Source organism: Mus musculus, chromosome 5 (genome assembly GCF_000001635.26).
Source record: "Mus musculus strain C57BL/6J chromosome 5, GRCm38.p6 C57BL/6J".
NCBI classification, from domain to species: domain Eukaryota; kingdom Metazoa; phylum Chordata; class Mammalia; order Rodentia; family Muridae; genus Mus; species Mus musculus.
The window spans coordinates 34,476,667-34,495,907 of record NC_000071.6 but is presented as its reverse complement, the minus strand read 5'-3'; the positions used below and the strand labels follow the sequence as shown (position 1 = coordinate 34,495,907).

Sequence of the window (19,241 nt, the reverse complement as noted above, 5' to 3'; positions counted from 1 at the left end):
TAGTGTCCAGGCATGGAGTAGAGCTGGTTCAACAATGTGCTTACATATGCTGCAGGTAGCAAAGGAGTAGGGAATGGCCAAGGAGCCATCTAGATTTCCAGGTGCTGTATAGCCACAGAATTGGTTTTGCTTTAGAATGGTATTTCCTTGCCATCTTCCCATTCCTCCTTTGTGAAATGGGAATGTTTACTGTTATATATTGGAAGTATATAACCTATTCTTTGGTTTATAGGAGTTCATAGATTACATTGGGTCTTGGAAGAGACCTGGGACTTTGAGACAGTGTTGGAACTGTAAAAGACTGAGAGGAGTCATGAACCAGGGTAAAACTTATTGGTGCTTTGAGACTTCCAGCAGCTTTAGCAGAAGCTTCAAACTCAGGGTGAGGGGCCAGATCTGACTCCAGTTTAGGTCCACAGGTTCTCAGGAAGTTCCACATCTTATACCAGCCTCAGTGAAAGGTGCAGACTCAGTGAAGGGAGCAGATGGAACAGGGGTAAGGCCCACTGGCCATTACTCACAGCAAGAGACACCAGGGGACACAGGACAATACCTGATCCAAATACAAAGAGCCTCTAGCCCTAAATACCAGTCCCACAGAGGGAAATGACACTTCAACTTTATTATAATCTACTCTTCTCCTGAGCATTGTAAATATCACCACTGAAAGAATAAAGGAAATTTGAATGTAAAAAACAACAAAAAATACAAAAGAAGGAAAAATGTAACCAACATATTAATTCCAGATGGGCAATTCCCAGCACAAAAACAACCAACAGGAAAAACCAAGATAATATGCCTTCCTTAAAGATTACTAATTCACAGTACTGTCTCCTAGTGGAAATGATTTGTTAGAATTTTGAGACAAAGAATTTAAAAGAATATAAGTATGTTCAAACAACTTAAAGACTACATGAATACACTCAAGAGAACAACAGCAAAGAGCTAATGAAATAATGAAGTCATCCTAAGAAATGAACATTGACTTCAATAAAAGGAACTGCTAAAGAAAAACTAAACTGAAATAATGCTACAAGTGAAAAATTCAAAAAGCCAAAATTAAAAGCTTGGTGAAAATCTTCACCAACAGAATAGATCATATAGGAAATGGAGAAACTAGGGCTGGAAGATACAGTGCAAGGGTTGGATCAGACAGTTAAGGTCAGTGAGGAATTTTTTAAAGAAGTAAACAGAATATGTGAAAGCTTTGGGACACCTTAAAAACACTCAATTTTTGAACTATGAGCATAAAAGAATACTACACTAAAAGCATAAAATAATTTTTCTTAAAAAACCATTTATGGGGGCTGGAGAGATGGCTCAGTGGTTAAGAGCACCGACTGCTCTTCCGAAGGTCCGAAGTTCAAATCCCAGCAACCACATGGTGGCTCACAACCATCCGTAATGAGATCTGATGCCCTCTTCTGGTGTGTCTGAAGACAGCTACAGTGTACTTAGATATAATAATAAACAAATCTTTAAAAAAAAACCAAAAAACAAAAAACCATTTATGTATGTGGGTGTTTTGCCTGTCTATCTGTGTTTCATATTGTGTGCTCAGTGCTCATAGAAGCCAGATAGGGGATTGGACCCCTTGCAACTTGAATTTCAGATAGCTGTGAGCTACTGTGTGCATGTTAGAGATCAAACCCTGGTCATCTGAGAAAGAAGCCAGCGCTCAAAGGGTCTAAGCCACCTCTCTGGCTCCCAGAGAGGTGTCTTAGAGAAAAATATCTTCAGCCGGGCATGGTGGTGCACACCTTTAATCCCAGCACTCGGGAGGCAGAGGCAGGCAGATTTCTGAGTTTGAGGCCAGCCTGGTCTACAGAGTGAGTTCCAAGACAGCCAGGGCTATACAGAGAAACCTTGTCTTGAAAAACCAAAAAGAAAATACCTTCAATAAAATAGAGAATTTTCTGAGTCTAAAGAATGAGATACCAAGTCAGATACAAGAAGTCTACAGAATACCAAATAGGTAGGAAGAGAAAATAAACTCCTAACAACATGTTTTAGTTAAAACACAAAAATACAGACAAAAGAAAGGTATTGAAAATTGCAAAAGAGAAGGGTCAAGTTACTTATAAAGGAAGACCCATCAGAATAACATGAATATTTCAGAGACATTTTAAAGCCAGAAGGGCCTAAAAAACGTATTCTGAAATACAGGTCTGAAAGAACACAACTGTAAAACCAGATTGTTATCTAGCAAAGCTGCCTATTAAAATTGATGGAGATATAAAACACTTTCCATGTTAAAAATAGTCTAAAGAAGGCTAGATGGCTCAATGGTTAAGAGCGCTGACTGCTCTTTCAGAGGTTCTGAGTTTGATTCCCAGCAACCACATGGTGGCTCACAACCATCTGTAATGGGATCTGATGCCCTTTTTGGAAGACAGTGACAATGTACTCACATACATAAATCTTAACAGTCTAAAGAAATTTATGACCACTAAGGCAGCTTTGCAGAAGATCCTGGAAGGAATGCTTTGATCTCAAGAGAAATATAAAAATGACAAATCATATGACTGAACAAATATTCACACAAAATCGGCAGAACAACAGAAATTGATATACTGTCAATAATAACTGAATATTAGTCTTAATTCTTCAATAAAATGATTGGATTAGCAGACTGGATTAGAAGACAGGATTCATCTTCTTTGCTGCCTTCAACAATATATCTCACCACCAAAGACAAATCCCACTTTAATGTAAAAGGGTGGGGAAAATTATTCCATATAAATGGAACTGGGAGACCAAGTAGGTCTAGCTATTCTAGTAGCTGACAAAATAAGACTTCAAACCAAAAATAGAAGATAAGGAAGGTCATCCCATCAATACTCATCAATAGAAAAATCCATCACAGTGGTGCACCCCTCTAATCCTAGTAATCAGGAGGCGGGAGCAAGCAGATCTCTGAGTTGGAGGGCAGCCTGGGCTACATAGACCCTGTACATACATACATACATTCATATGCACCAAATATGGTCAAACATACTTTCTTAAAACACTATTAGAGGGGGCTGGAGAGATGGCTCAGCGGGTAAGAGCACTGACTGCTCTTCTGAAGGTCCTGAGTTCAAATCCCAGCAACCACATGGTGGCTCACAACCATCTGTAATGAGATCTGATGCCCTCTTCTGGTGTGTCTGAAGACAGCTACAGTGTACTTATATATAGTAATAAATAAATCTTAAAAAAAAAAACACTATTAGAGGTAAAGCCACAGAGTAAGTGATATTGGGTAACTTCAGTACCTTACTTTCACCAGTAGATAGGTCATTTGGACAAAAACTAAACAGAAACACTGGAGCTAAGGGGCATCAAAAATACAATGGATGTAACAGACATTTATAGAGCATTCCTCAAAACTGATCAAATATTAAGCATAAAGCTAGTCTCAACAAGTATAAGAAAATTGAAATAACATCCTGTATTTTATCTGACCAAAATGAAATAAAGCTGGATAGCAACAGCAATAGAAAGTATTCAAACTCATGGAAATTAAATAATACACTGCCAAATGATGTGTCAATAATATCAGGAAGGAAACCTAAAGTTGGGCCGTGGTGGCGCATGCCTTTAATCCCAGCACTCGGGAGGCAGAGGCAGGCGGATTTCTGAGTTCGAGGCCAGCCTGGTCTACAAAATGAGTTCCAGGACAGCCAGGGCTATACAGAGAAACTCTGTCTCGAAACAAACAAACAAAAACCCCAAAAAAGTAAAGATTTATCATGACCATTTTGACATAATCCAATAAATGTAATTCATAATATAAATGGGCCAAAACCTAGAAATCACATGAAGTTGTAGAAAAGGCTTTTGACATAACCAATATCCCTTCAAGATCAGAGTCATGGAAAGGCTACACATGGAGGGAGCATACCTCAGTATAATAAAGACTACATACTTATAGCCAACATCATACTAGAGAAAAACTCAAAGTATTTTCACTAAGATCAGGAAAAAGACAACGGTTTCCACTCTTTCCACTTGTATCCCATACAATGCTTGAAGATAGACTAATACAAAAAGAGAAGGGATACCAATAGGAAAGGCAGTATCTCTTTTTTCAGATGCTACCAATCCAATACATAAGAGGTCCTAAAAAATCTACCAAAAAATTCGAGCTGATAATTATGTTCAGCAAATGACACACAGAACCCAAGAATAAACTTAACCAAGGGTATTAAAGACCTCTATAATGAAAGTTTTAAGACACGGAAGAAATAAATTAAGGAATACACTAAAAGGTAGAAAAAGACCCCCATACTCAGGATCAGAAGAATACTGTGAAAAATGGCCACCCTATTTAAAGGTCCAGAAATATACAAGGAGGCACAATCAATCAGATAGTCAAAACAGTCCTGAGTAAAAACAACACTGCAGAAGGTAACATCACACATGGCTGCCAATTATACTAGAGCAACATTAATAAAAACAACACAATACTGACACATACACAGAGATCAATGGGACAGAATTGAGGACCAAGAGATAAGTCCATGCAACTACAGTAAACCTGAACTTTTACAAAGATAGCAGAAATATTCATTGGCGAAAAGAAAACATCTTTAAAATGGTGCCGGGAAAACTGAAAACTGAAATTAGATCCTTCTCTCTCACAATGCACAAAACTCAATTCAAAGTGGATCAAAAACCTCAATATAAGACCTGATACCCTGAAAGTTCTAGAGGAAAAAGTAGAGTACATATTTCAACTAACGGGCACATGTGAAAGGACTTTCAGAATAAGGCTGATCACACAGGAAATAGAGCGAAAACCAAAGAAATTGAAGTGAGTAAGTAGATGGCCTACATAGTTGGAAAAAAATCCTTGCCAGTTATTCATCTAACAGGATTAGTGTGTAGAATACATGAAGAACTAAAAAAGCTCAACATGCCAGGTGGTGGTGGCACACACTTTTAATCCCACTTGGGAGGCAAAGGCAGCTGGATCCAAGTTCAAGACTAGTCTGGTCTAGAAAGTAAGTTCCAGGACAGGAAGGACTACATAGGGAGACAATGTCTGAAAAATAAATGAATGAATAAATAATATAAAAAGAAAACCAATGAAAACCTGTTCTGTGGAACTGAGCCACTTCCATCAACTTTGGATTATCTTTGGGTGATGTTGCTCTGATTTAGTTCTTAGCTTGTATGCATGAAGTCTTGGCTTCTATTCCCAGTGCACATGTATGCATACATATGTGAACCTTTTTGACTACAATTTTCTCTCATGCATCCTTTTTTCCCCCCCTCGAGACAGGTTTGGCTTTTTTTTTTTTTTTTAATAGCCCTGGAATCTACCTCTTGAGTGCTGGGTTTTAAGGTGTGCACTACCATTGGCCCACATGCCATAAATTCACTGATTTCTTTTGTGGACAGTTCTATATAGGTTTTCAGTCTCATATGTTTTTCTTTTGAAGTATTATTTGACATTTAATTTTTAATCCTTTTCTTTTTTCACAATGCTTTGATTGTATGCCTTTGGTCATTATGTATGCATTTAGATTTTATACCTCACTCTTCCATCCACTTTGACCCACTTCTTTGTATGAAGCCCTGGCTATCTTGGAATTTACTATGTAGACTGGTCTTGAACTCACAGAAACCCACCTGTTTCTGTCTCCAGAGCGCTGGGATTAAAGGTGTGTGACACTTTGCCTGACATCTTAAGCTTCTTGCCTGTAAACCCTTCTTGGATTTTTTTAGATTGAAATTTCTCCTAAAGTTTCGTGTTTCTTGCTTTTAGTATAGACTTAGAAAATCTGTCTAGGTGCCAATACTGAATTTTAATTAAGAAAAGAAGTGTTTGGGGAAGAAGTAAGGTTAGTTTGATCCTTCTAAAGTGTTTTTGGTTTCAAGACTTATTCTGCCAGTATTATCCTTCTGTTGGCTGGTGCTCTTTTGCGGACTTATTGATACCCCGAGTGTAGAGGCAAAAGGCAAAAACAAAAGCAAAATTCTTATACTTTAACAACCAGGTCACACTTGAAATTTTCATCAGTAATAGCCATGGTGCCTTGACTAGTCTCTAAAAGCAAAGCATACTTTTAAATCTAACAGAGGCAGCAGAACTCTGAAAGGTGGAGGCCAGCCTGGTTTACAGAGCTAGTTCCGGGACAGCCAGGGCTACATAGAGAAATTCTGTCTTGAAAAACCAAAACCAAAACAACAATGGCCAGTGCCAGAAAGCAACCTGTGTTTACTAGTCAAGTAGCCAAAGTGAAGGGATGATTTGCTGTGCACCCAAACATGGGCACCGGACAAACAATCCTGACAAGCCAACAACTCCCCTGCCTGACTGCACTGACTTGCTCCTAGTGGCTTGACTGGGAACTTGTTTACTGCGTCCTTGTCATCAGTCTTCCATACACCATTACACATGAGACATCTCATTGTAGTGTCTTCCTACTCAGCCTACAAGAAATGCTGAGAAAGCCTTGCTGTTTTCTGGTGACCCAGTGCCTGGACTCATGAAACATGACAGCCGAAGGCTTTGGTGGCTCTTAGCTTGTCTCGTCTCTAGAACCTCAGCCACAGTAGCTCTCCCCACACCCCCAGCCATGGATTCCAAGTTGGCTTTGTACAGTACTAAGATCTGGAAACTGTCTTCATGCAGAAACTATACCCTCCAAGAGCTCACCAGGTTTCCTAGTCTTCTAACATGTGCTGCCAATATGAAAACACTGTTTGGCAGGATTCTCTGCAAGCTGGCCCCCTCTTGAGGCCCTGTTCAGCGTATATATGAGCATGCATAGTCAAGTGGCCAAAATTCTCATTCATCTCTGAACTAATACCACTTTTATCATGGAGGTGGATCCAGAATAATGCTAGTCTGGGACTGCACTGACACTAAGGCATTTTCAGTTAACATCTGGGGACAACTTACAAAGCTTCATGTTTAAGACAGACAAATTTTATGCATGACTACTTCTGCTTCTCATTGTCACAAATATTCTTCCAGGCATGTTGTCAAAACATGGTGCCAACCCAAGAGCTATTCAACCCAGGGGACAGGAATGTATTCAATCTTAAAACAAGCAAAAGAACAATAAAAACCCTTGTAGGCTGATAGAGTCGCTGTTGCTACTAACGTAAATGTCCCCCCCCCCCCCCGTTGGAAAAAAACAAAACAAAACAAAATAAAACCTTTTAGAAAACAAAATTTGCTGTTGTTTTGTGAAGGAACCAGAGGACTTGTTGCTATGTGGATTTGGGGTCCGTTATGTGCTTGCCAGAGAATCCCTTAGAGAGCAGGAAACTCTATTTAAACTAAAAGACCTCAAGTCAACAGTAATCCTGCTAGTCAGAGATGCATTCAGAGTGCAGCACCTCAAGCCATGACGTACAGATGATACTTGCTATCCAAATATAAGCCTTGCTCACACCTGCTCATTAGTTACAAAAAGGAGGATGGATTTAGTGGTATCAGAAGTGATCCCTGCTGGTCACTTTGTTTTGGTGCTTGACTCTTCAGTGGTTTGAGGAATAACTCCCCAGTAGGTTCATGTTTAAATACTTACTTGGTCCCCAGCTGGTGGAACTCTCCCTGGAGGGTTAGGAGGCACGGCCTTTTGGATAGGTATCACAGGGTGGGGTGAGGTGGGGGGTGGGGTGGGCTTTGAGGTTTTAAAAGACTAGCACCATTCCTAGTGTCTTTTCAACTCTAGTGCCATCTCCTATCTATCACTACTATGCTCCCCGCCATGATAGTCATAGACTCTAACCCTCTGAAACTGTGAGCCCCAAATTAAACAAGTTTTTCTATAAGTTTGCCTTGGTCATGGTGTCTTATCAAATACTAGAAAAGTAACTAAGACAGTATATAAAGTTCAGTGAAAAAAATTTCCAGTTAATGCTTCTTTCCAGCTGTTCCCTTACTTCCTTTCAGGCTCATATTGAGTAATGGAAATAGTCAAACATGAAGCTTCCCTGGAGCCTGCCCACAGGCTCTGGCAGGAAGTCTTCAGTCTCCCTCCGCCAATGATCACTTTGGGCTTTGGTTCCCCACCTAGAAGCAGAATGAACACTGCTAAACTGCAAATATCCTGGCAGCCTCTACAGACGTGGAAAGGGCTGCTCTCAGAACTCCCTCACCACCTACTCTCCCCTCTCCATCAACTGGGACCAGAGGCTTCACTGGCTTCTGTGGTTTTTTTTTTGTTTGTTTTTTTTTGAGGTTGTTGTTGTTGTTCCTCAAACCGGCAAGTTATGCACCCTTGATGACAGAGCCAAAGCAACTTGAGGTTTCTAGGGGAACAGAAAGCTCATTCCTGGCAGTGAACACCATATGACGACGAACTGGCCTGAACACACCCTAAGTACTCAAGAGCTGGGGGCTGAGTTCTCAGTGGCTCTGGGCCCCAATATGGTATTGCTGTTGGGGCACCCAGGCTTTCCCTTTGCCATTATAGTGTTAACAGTTCCTGCTGATGCTACAGCTGGAGATTCTCGGTTCCTCTTGGCAGGTGGCTTGGCTCCAGAAGTAGAGGCCCAGAAAGGCAGTGTGTGGGAGGCAAGCCCAATGCTGGGCCTCTCTAGCCATTTCTGCAACCAGGAAATAACATCAGTATCCCTGGGAATAGAACTAGAATCTCTGCCCTTTCAAGAACACTGTTTATGCAAGGTCACATCCCGGCCTGCTTTTCTTTGTTCCACTGTCCCAGGAACACAGGGATGGGCTGCTTTGTCACCTGGAAAAGAAAAGAAGGCAACCTGTTCTGTACCTCCTCTGGGTACTGATTCACACTTCCATTCTCTGGTGAAAAGTCTTCAGAAGGCTAGGACCAACTGTCCCCTGCCTTCCACAATGGCTCTACTAGCTTGTCATTGTCAGCCTTGGCCTGATGATCTTCCAACTCAGAACTTAGTCATCTTCTAGGTATTGGATGCCTCAGTGTTGAAAATATGAGCCATGTAGCTGAAATTACACGAACCCACAGGTAACTGTGTAAGCTTTTTGTTAGCTCCTAAAGGGGCAAAGATGGTACTAACCAAGCCACTACTCTTTCACTTTTCAATACCATTTACTTTGTTCCTAATTTAAACCCAATTAAGTATTCTACTACAGATCACAACCCCCCTGCTCCCCCAGATGTGGATAGGTACCTGCATACAAGGTTGTAAATAACCCTCTGCTCTGTGTTACAAAGCCTTAGTCTCTATTCCATGTCCTAGGGACCTGGGTATAACCCACAACCTCATCATGCAACTTCCTGGTAATTCTTGGCATGAACACATGAACCCTAATCATTTGTTTGGCTGTTGTGTCTTGCTCATTACCTGTACCAGCCTGGTGTTCAGAAGACAACTGAGGGAACCAGGAACCTGGAGACCTAGGAACACCTTTGGGGTTGGTGGCCGTGGCTCCCTGGGAACAAATATCACCCATTTGATACCTCCCACCACACCCATCATCCCCAGCAGAAAGCAACCAGACTGGGTCTCCTGCTGTACTAATGTATTCCATCTTTCAAAAAGAAAGACATGATTTTAATATTACTTAACAATATGTTAAAAAAGTAGCCAGGCAGGCCTCCGTGTTAATACGGTTGTACGCTCTAGAACAGACTTGATGGTGTGAGTACTGGGTGGGTTTCTTGTTTTTAACGTTCTCATTCTGCAAGGGGTCTTACACAAGCTGGCTACAAGTCAGGGGGTCAAACACAAACAGCGCAACGTGTACACTCAGAAACAGTAGATTGTGAAAGAGGACAAAGGAGGCCTGCCCGCCCAGCCCGCCTTGGGTGGGACACAGGGCACATGGGAGCTGAGGGATGACTGACACCCTGGCGGGGACAGATGACAGGACAGGTCGAGATGCAGAGGTGACAGAGCCACGTGGATGATGCAAACTCGTCTCTGGCCACGGCCCAGGCCTCTGAGGCCGTGGTGGTGGAGGAATTGGCGGGAACTACTGTTCCATTCCGACAGCACAGAGCTACAATCAAAGAAGTCTCACTCACAGACTACACGCACACAAGCTAACAACGCAGGTCGAGCAGCAAGTTCTCGGTCTCGGGGTATCAGGCCACAGCATCCCGCCCTACACACCCTGGGTGGGTACTGAAGCTTAGGGGAGCCAGTGAGGGGCTTGGCTCTTGAGTGGCGCAGCCCAGCTGCCTCCCACACATCCCTCTCCAGGCAGTCCTCATTCAGTGGGCAGCAAAGGTGGCTTTCTTCAAGCTAAAGTTGGACCAGTTGATGGATAGTCTTTGTCGGTTCTGTCTTGCAGAGTCCAAGCAGAATCTGCCAAAACAAAAAGGCAAATTGTCACAGGACAGAGTCTTAACCCAGATTGGCAACCACCGAGCCAACCTATGATTCTTGCTAGCAATTCACTATGGAGGCTCAGTGAGGTTTGAGCTCAAAAGTCTCCATGCTTGGAAGAGTGGTCCCACCTTCAGGATACTGGCCAAGTTAAGTGGCTTGTGTATCTTCTGGTGTCGTTTGATACTGTGATTAGGAGACAGCCAGGAAAGTATAAGAAAAGCAGCATTTACTGTAGGAGAGGGAGAGTTAACCAAATATCACTGAAGGGTTCAAGGAAACCTCATGTATCTACCTGAGAACAGCTGACATCAGTCACTATTATGCCTGAAAAAAGGGCCTGAGTCCTGCTATTTCCCTATGCCAGAAGCACCTGAGACTGATGTAGATTCTGATGTGCTGACATCTAAGCTACTACCTAAAACATAGCCTGCTGCCCAACAGAAGGAACTGTTGGGCAGCTTCAGGCCAGAGATCACCACACAGGAGACAGAACTCCAGGACAGTCCTGCAGCAGGTCTTCTGTGATACATACCTCACAACTGTGGTCAACTGCATGAGCTCACTCAAAACAGTAGATGTGTTCAGGGTAAGACGCTACCAGCCGGCTCAGCCTCCACAGCACTATGAGTCTCATGAAGGAAGGCACACTGTGGTCAATGTGGCTAGGTATGTAGGAGAGCCACAAGGGTCACAAGTAGATAGCTACTTGACCAGGACCTTATGTCACAGGAGCTGCTAGGAAGAACATGTGCTAAGCTTAAGGATATGGTTGCCATGAGCCAGGCAAAACTTCTGTAATTGACCAGAAAGTGCTACAAGTTTGGTAGATCCTATAGTCTGTAGCAATCTCTTACCCTGCCTCAATGACACACAAGCAACCACAGCCATACAGACTCAAGCTGATGTCTCTGATATTCATGTGAAACAACATTTAGAGAGTAAAATCCAGTTTGTATAATTTTTGTGTGTCTGAAAATATCTGTTCCCCGGGGCTGGTCAGATGGCTCAGCAGTTAAGAGCACTGACTGCTTTTCTGAAGGTCCTGAGTTCAAATCCCAGCAACCACGTGGTGGCTCATATCCATGCATAATGAGATCTGATACCCTCTTCTGGTTTGTCTGAAGACAGCTACAGTGTACTTACATAAATAAATCTTTGGGTCAGAGCACGCAGGACTAGAGCGAGTGGGGCCCAAGAGAGCAGGGGGCTGGAGCCAGCAGAGGTCCTGAGATCAATTCCCAGCAACCACATGATGGCTCACAACCATCTGTACAGCTACAGTGTATTCATATACATAAAATAAATAAATCCTAAAAAAAAAACTGTTTCCCAACTCCTTCAGTATATACATTCTCTTAGCTCAGGAGGAGTCACACATGAGCAAGGCAGGCTGCGTCTGACCCATAGCCTGCAGCAAGTAAATGGCACCAAGGGTGACAGCTAAGTGGAGGTTCTGGACTGTTGGACTCACTCAAAAAGTAAGAACTTACTATGGTGAGAAAGGTTACAAGACTTGGCCCTCTCTTCCATCTGTTCTCTACACAATGTCCACTGTACATGAAGGCCTTCAGGCTTCAACTACCTGCCAACTCTGTGCTCTGAGCCACAAACATTGTAGGCTAAATAGCTTCTGAAAAAGACGACCCTTTGAGGATGGAGAGATGGCCTGGTGGTTGAGAATGCGTAACCGAGGACCCATAGATGGTTCCCAATACCCATTTTGGGTAGCTCACAGCTTCTTGTAACTCCAAGGCATCTCATACGCCCTTCTATCTTCTGTGGGCATAAGTGTATGTGTGCATGCACACACACACACACACACACACACACACACACACACAATTTAAGTAAATACAACCAGTGCTCTTAACAACTGAGTCATCTCTCCAGCCCCCAGAGTACTTTCTTTTGTTTAAAGACTCCTGTGTAATTTCTCATTTTTAACATCCCAGCTCACAACTGGGAAGCAGAAATTATAATGAAACCTAAAGTGATTTTCCTGTGGGCTGAATAAACTGTGGTCCAATCATTCAATCAGGTACCTGTCACTGCTCAGCTAGGTACTGTCCATTTTGTGGCCTCTGTCTAGATGGAGAAAGAAAAAGTGTCTGCCAGGGAAGGGCTGTGCCATCTCCACTCTAAAATCAAAGTTCCTTTCTTTTGGAGCTAACCTTCTAAACCTCTAATACTTCTGTCCAACTGTCTCTCACATATGTAGGCTACATCCCAGTCCCCTCTCTCTACAAAGCAGTAAGAAATGCCTAAAGCCAATCATTCAGGAACAAGCTCAATCCTTTGCAAAGGCAAAGCTTACCAGAGACTCAAGAACATAAAATACAAGCTGGGCGTGGTGGCACACACCTTTAATCCCAGCACTCGGGAGGCAGAGGCAGTCGGATTTCTGAGTTCGAGGCCAGCCTGGTCTACAGAGTGAGTTCCAGGACAGCCAGGGTTACACAGAGAAACTCTGTCTTAAACCCCCTCCCCCCAAAAAGAGAGAACATAAAATACAAGCTGCTCCCCCAAAGCCTCCTAGGCTCTGCAAATGGCCAGCCTCATCCACATCTAAGATCTAGAGCCATTAGGTTTGCCATCGCTGGACTGCACGTGCTGCCCACATGTATACAGGGTACCAGGATGCAGAAGCCTCAGTGAATGTCCCAACGTAGCTCTTGCTGTCCTGGCACTTGAATAAGACCTCAATACTCAGCAGTAGTCTGGATGTACTGTTTGAGCATCTGCACACTGAATCATATTGAGTACATATCTTTTACCTTATTGTTTCTTCTACTTAATATTATGCTTGAGTTTCCTCTATAAGGCAAGTCTGTTCAGTTGACCGTCAAGCCTTACATTAGATGTGCAAATAGCATTACTGAAGCAGTATCATTTACCAGGCTCTTACGTATTTTGAGATGTGATCTAGCTTTGTTGAGTAGACTCAAGTGAGCACCCTACTATAGCCTCCTGAGTAAAAGAACTAGAGGTGTGTACCTCTGCACCCAGGTTATGGCTCAAATAAGAAAACTTTTCCAGCTCTCTACTCCTCCCTGTTCCAGAGACAGCCGTGTCTTCTTGTGCAGTGCCAGCCTTGTCCTGTAGACAAAATGGTGAAGGTTGGTGTGAATGGATTTGGCTGTATTGGCTGCCTTATTACCAGGGCTGCCATCTGCTCTCCACTTGGCAAAGTGGAGACTGTTGTCATCAACGACCCCGTCATTGACCTCAACTTCATGGTCTACATGTTCCAGTATGACTCCACTCATAGCAAATTCAACAGCACAGTCAAGGCGGGGAATGGGAAGCTTATCAATGCGAAGCCCATCACCATCTTCCAGGAGTGAGATCTCGCTAACATCAAATGGGGTGAGGCTGGTGCTGAGTATGTCGTGGAGTCTCCTGGTATCTTCACCACCATGGAGAAGGCCGGGGCCCACTTGAATGTTGGAGCCGAAAGGGTCATTATCTCTGCCCCTTCTGCCAATGCCCCCATGTTTGTGATGGGTGTGAATCATGAGAAATATGACAACTCACTCAAGATTGTCAGCAATGCATCCTGTACCAACTGCTTAGACCCCCTGGCCAAGGTAATCCATGACAACTTTGGCATCGTGGAAGGGCTCATGACCACGGTCCATGCCTTCACTGCCACTCAGAAGACTGTGGATGGCTCATCTGGAAAGCTGTGGCATGATGGCCGTGGGGCAGCTTACTAGCATGGCCTTCCGTGTTCCTACCCCCAATGTGTCCCTTGTGGATCTGATATGCCGCCTAGAGAAACTTGCCAAGTATGATGACATCAAGAAGGTGGTGAAGCAGGCATCTGAGGGCCCACTGAAGGGCATCCTGGGCTACATTGAGGACCAGGTTGTCTCCTGCAACTTCAACAGCAACTCCCACTCTTCCACCTTTGATGCTGGAGTTGGCATTGTTCTCAACAATAACGTTGTAAAGCCTATTTCCTGGTATGACAATGAATGCAGCTACAGCAACAGGGTGATAGACCTCTTGGCCTACATGGCCTCCAAGAAGTAAGAAACCCTTACCACCCACACCACCAAAGACACTGAGAGCAAGAGGGAGGCCCTTGTTTGCTGAGGAGTCCCTGTCCCAACTCAGCCCCCAACACTGAGCATCTCCCTCACAAATTCCATCCCAGACCCCCATAATAACAGGAGGGGCCTAGGTAGCCCCTCCCTACTCTCTTGAATACCATCAATAAAGTTTGCTACACCCCTCCCCCCACTACCAAACAAAAACAAAACAAAAAACAAAGGAAAAGAAAAAACTTTCCCTAGTCTCATTTCAGAAACATTTATTTTCTTCCAAATTAAAGGTTTTATTTTGTGAGTAGTACTGAAAACCAAACCCAGGTTTCTCTGCATTATACCTTTAACTCAGCCAAAAGCTTGCTTTTGACACTTAAATTCTTTTTCTTTATTTTTAGATTTATTTATTATGTATACAGTACTCTGCCTGCATGTATTCTTGCAGGCCAGAAGAGGGCACCAGATCTTATTATATAGATGGTTGTGAGTCACCACGTGGTTGCTGGGAATTGAACTCAGGACCTCGGGAAAATAAATCAGTTGTCTTCACCACTGAGCCGTCTCTCCAGCCCCTTTAGTTTTTAACCATGAAGCATTGTCTTTTCAGAATGGTGTGGAACTGGTAGCCAATTTCAGTTTTTCTTTTTTGGATAAACAGCTCCCATAGCCCCACTTATGAAGAACTTCATTTCTAAAGTTTCTGCTGCTCTATCTTCTGTAAGAAGCCAGGCCCAGTATTTCCACCAGGCTGCTTCATGGCTTTTTCTTCTGCATGACCATCACAATGTCTCAGTGGAGGCTTCTACAACTTTAAAATGGGTAGGGATAACTGCCTTCCTTTGTATTTATTCTTCTGGGGAGGTATAACCAAACCATACTTACCTTTCTTGTAAGCTGCAGCATACATGAATGACTGAAATGTGTAATTCCATACTAGGATATGGAATCGGAATCTCTACTGACCACCCCAGTGTAGCCCGTGCTGTCCTGACAACTAAATGTCAGGTATACACCCCATCAGCTACCAAGCCACACTACTTTGGCTTCAGTTCTTCCTTCTCTCAGAAGCATTTTGGCTTTTCACCGCAGTAATTTCCTTGTGTTCTCTATAGTTTTAACACATACATTTGTATCTGTGAACATTTCCCATTTTCTTTCTTTCTTTCTTTTTTTTTTTTTTTTGAGACAGGATTTCTCTGTGTAGCCCTGGCTGTCCTAGAACTCACTTTGTAGACCAGGCTGGCCTTGAACTCAGAAATCCTCTGCCTCTGCCTCCCAAGTGCTGGGATTAAAGGTGTGCACTACCACTGCCCAGCTAACATTTTATTTCTTGAGTGAGGGTCTCATGCTGTTCTTCCACTCACCATGTACCTGACAATGACCTTGAATTATGAGCTTCCTGTCTCTACATCTCAAGTGCCTGTATTATAGGGATGAAATCTCTTCCATGTCTGGTTTTATGAAGTGCTGAGGACTGAATCTAGAGTAATCTACCAACTAGCTATACTCCCTGCGCCATAATTGAAAAATGGACTTTACTGAGCCTTAATTCATGAAAAAAGCACAGCTAGCTGGTACACATGGCTCTATCCTTGTGGGTCACCTCAAAAAAGATACATTGTCACCTATTTTCCTGCCTTACCCTGTACTGCTAAGCTCTATCTTGATTCAGCATTGAGGAATAATGATAAAGGTCTGAAAGTGGATAAATTCACATGTAATCTGGCAACACGTGTCTTGTGCTGGCCTGGTCACTGTGTGCGTATGCTGTTGTGGGAAACCTTCCTTGATGCTGCATTACAGACAGCTGTTCTTAATGTAGAGTGGAATTCTATTGGAGGGACATACATTTTTTTGGTGATTACCAACAAAATGGACAGAAAAGCATGTGGGAGCTGCTGAATTCTGCTCCTTGGTGTTACTGCACAGCCGCCTCCTCCTCCTCCTCTCCATGACTCAATCACAATTTATTCTAACATGCTTTAGAAAGACAAGTTCCATGATTGTAATGGCTAATCTTGGTTGACTAGATCTGGAATCAACTAAAAGCCAAACTGCTGGTTATTCCTATGTGAGATTTTCTTGATTGGCTCATTTGAGATAGGAAGACCCATGCTACGTCTGGGCCATTTTTAGTGGACACAGGGGGAGGAAAACAGCCTGCTTGCTCTTACTCTCGCTGGCAAGTCCATATATTCTGTTGAAGCATTCCTTTGCTGGTATTAAAATCCAATTCTTTAGGATTCCTAAATAGACTAAATTCATAGCTCTCTATGAATGCTCTGAGACTCTAGTGCCAAATAGAGATAGCTGATACATCCAGTTTTGTGGCCTTTCCACTGGGAGACAGCGTTGTTGGACTAACAGCACCCTGGCCTATAAGCCATTCTACTAAATCCTCTTAATATATATCCATATTCATTCTATCAGTCTCTGTCTCTCTCTTTTTAAAGAATTCTAACACAATGACCATTCTTGGGATTTAAGCCTACAGGAAGATCTGGGAAATTCAATAGCTGTTAATTCTTGTCTTTGAACAGGTCTGTAAGGCCTTCATCAGGCCTTGTTGTTGTCATCTTTTAAATTTTATGTGTATGTGTGTTTTCACAGCATCTTTGTATGTGCACTTCATGCATGCCTGGTGCCCAAGTAAACCAAAAGGGGGTACTGGATCCCCTGGAACTGGAGCTATAGTTGTGAACTATCAGAGGGTTTGGAAATGAACTCAGGTCTTTTCCAAGAGCAAGAAATGCTTTTAACTACTGAAGCCATCTCTCTCCAACCTCAGTGAGCCCTTCTCCCCCTTTCTTTTGAAACACTCATTCCCTTCCCTATTATATGTATATATGGGCACATGTATATCAAGGCACAAGTGTGGGAGTCAGAGGACAACGTGCTGGAATCGAATCACTCCCTCTATCATGTGGGGTCTGGGGATGGAATTCAGGTTGTCAGGTTCGGCAGCAAGTGCCTCTCTTTACCTGTTTAGCCACCTGGTTGATCCCCTTTATAATGTTTTTCCTTTAAAAGCTCCCTAAATTTCTGAGTGTAAGTCTTGTATAACCTCTGCTAGCTTCAATTATGGGTAGTGCAGTGAGTTGGGTACTATGGTAAATGTTATCTGCTTCACCCTTTACTATTTGTCCTCTTTTCTTTTTTTGGAGGGAACCTAGGACCTCAAACAGCTAAGTAGGTCCCCTACCAATGAGACTAATCCCCAGCCCATACAAGCTGGATCTATTTAAACTACAATTTTGGATTATTGGTGGTGTAGAGAAAAACAAGTTAATTTTAACTTTTGTACTGACCCCCACACAACTAGCCTTTGTGATGTTCTTTCACATTTACTCTGTAGACAGAAGACTTTATAAAATATTTTTATTCCCTCCTGTCAACTTGTTTAAGCCTTCAGTTACTTTTTTCTGTATTGGCTAAGAATTACAGCTGAAGGCTGAGCAATTTGGAAAGACCTCTATTTTATACATTCTTCTTCCTGTCCCAGGAAGGGAACTGTTACCTACAAAATTTTATTTTGTCCTATCTCTTTGTATTAGTCCAGGTTCTCTAGAGGAACAGAATTAATTGTGTGTGTGTGTGTATGCGTGTATGCATGTTATTTATTAGAATGACTTACAAGCTGTGGTCTAGCTAGTTCAACAATGGCTGTCTATTGATCGATGTAAAGTCCAAGAATCCAGTTCAGTCCACAAGGCTGGGCATCTCAGCCAGTTTTCTGTTTATGTCAGAATCCCAAAGATGTGGGCTCTAATACTAGTGAAGGAATGGATTTGACAGTGAGAGTGAGGGCAAACAGGTAAAGAGAACTTCCTTCTTCCATGATCTCTATGTAGGCTGCCACCAGAAGGTGGGACAGATGAAAAGAGGATCTTTCCACTTTAAATAATTTAATTAAGAAAACAACCCGTCAGAGCTGTATCCATACACTTGGGTTTTAGCTAATACTGTATTAACTACAACTGGTTGTCAAACTTACAACCAAGAACAGCCATCCCATTCTTAAGAGTATACCAGTTTACCAGTTGGTTGGTTCTTCACTGGTCAATACTCACGTTCTATTTGGTTTTTGTTTTGTTTCTATCACAAATATCTTATCAACATTTGTCTTGGCTGGTCTCAAAATCACTTGAGATCTGTTTGCCTCTACCTCCTGAATGACTGGATTAAAAAGTCATGTGCCACAACTCTCAGCAATACTGTAGTCCTTTTTTTCTTGTCTGTCATTTCTGTTTTTCTTTTGGAGCTTTTTAAAGACAACTTCAGTTTGTACATCAGGCTGGTCTTGAATTCACATTCCAGGTGTACAACACCATGTCTGGCTATTTCAAGTACAGCATTATAAATAGTATGCATAAACAAATATACATTCAAACTTTCTAATATCATCTAATACAGTGGTTCTCAACCTCTAGGCTGTGACCTCTTTAAGAGGTTAAATGAACCTTCACAGGGGTCACATATTAGATATCCTGCATATCAGATATATATTACTATTTATAACAATGGCAAAATTAGTTATGAAGTAGCAACAAAAAGAATTTTATGGGGGCTGGCGAGATGGCTCAGTGGTTAAGAGCGCCGATTGCTCTTCCGAAGGTCCCGAGTTCAAATCCCAGCAACCATATGGTGGCTCACAACCATCTGTAACGAAATCTGATGCCCTCTTCTGGAGTATCTGAGGACAGCTACAGTGTACTTACATATAATAAATAAATAAATCTTTAAAAAAAATAATTTTATGGTTGGAGGTCATCACAACATGAGGGATTGTATTAAAGAGCTGTAGCATTAGGGAAGTTGAGAAGCACTGCTCTAACAGATACTTTTATTTCAATCTATATAATGTGTTATAACTTATTTTGATTAGATTTAAAAGGCAAGGTCTCAAGCTAGCCT

At 42.5% G+C, this 19,241-nt stretch overlaps 1 protein-coding gene across 1 annotated transcript in view; it reads right to left on the bottom strand.

Annotated features, from left to right (window-relative positions):
- Positions 1 to 9,449: 9,449 nt before the first annotated feature.
- Positions 9,450 to 19,241, bottom strand: part of Fam193a (family with sequence homology 193, member A) — a 116,526-nt gene continuing 106,734 nt past the window's right edge. The window contains exon 21 of the mRNA NM_001243123.1: positions 9,450 to 10,254. Within this exon, the coding sequence (NP_001230052.1) occupies positions 10,161 to 10,254 (94 nt within the window). The 3' untranslated portion in view covers positions 9,450 to 10,160. The remainder of the gene's footprint in view (positions 10,255 to 19,241) is intronic.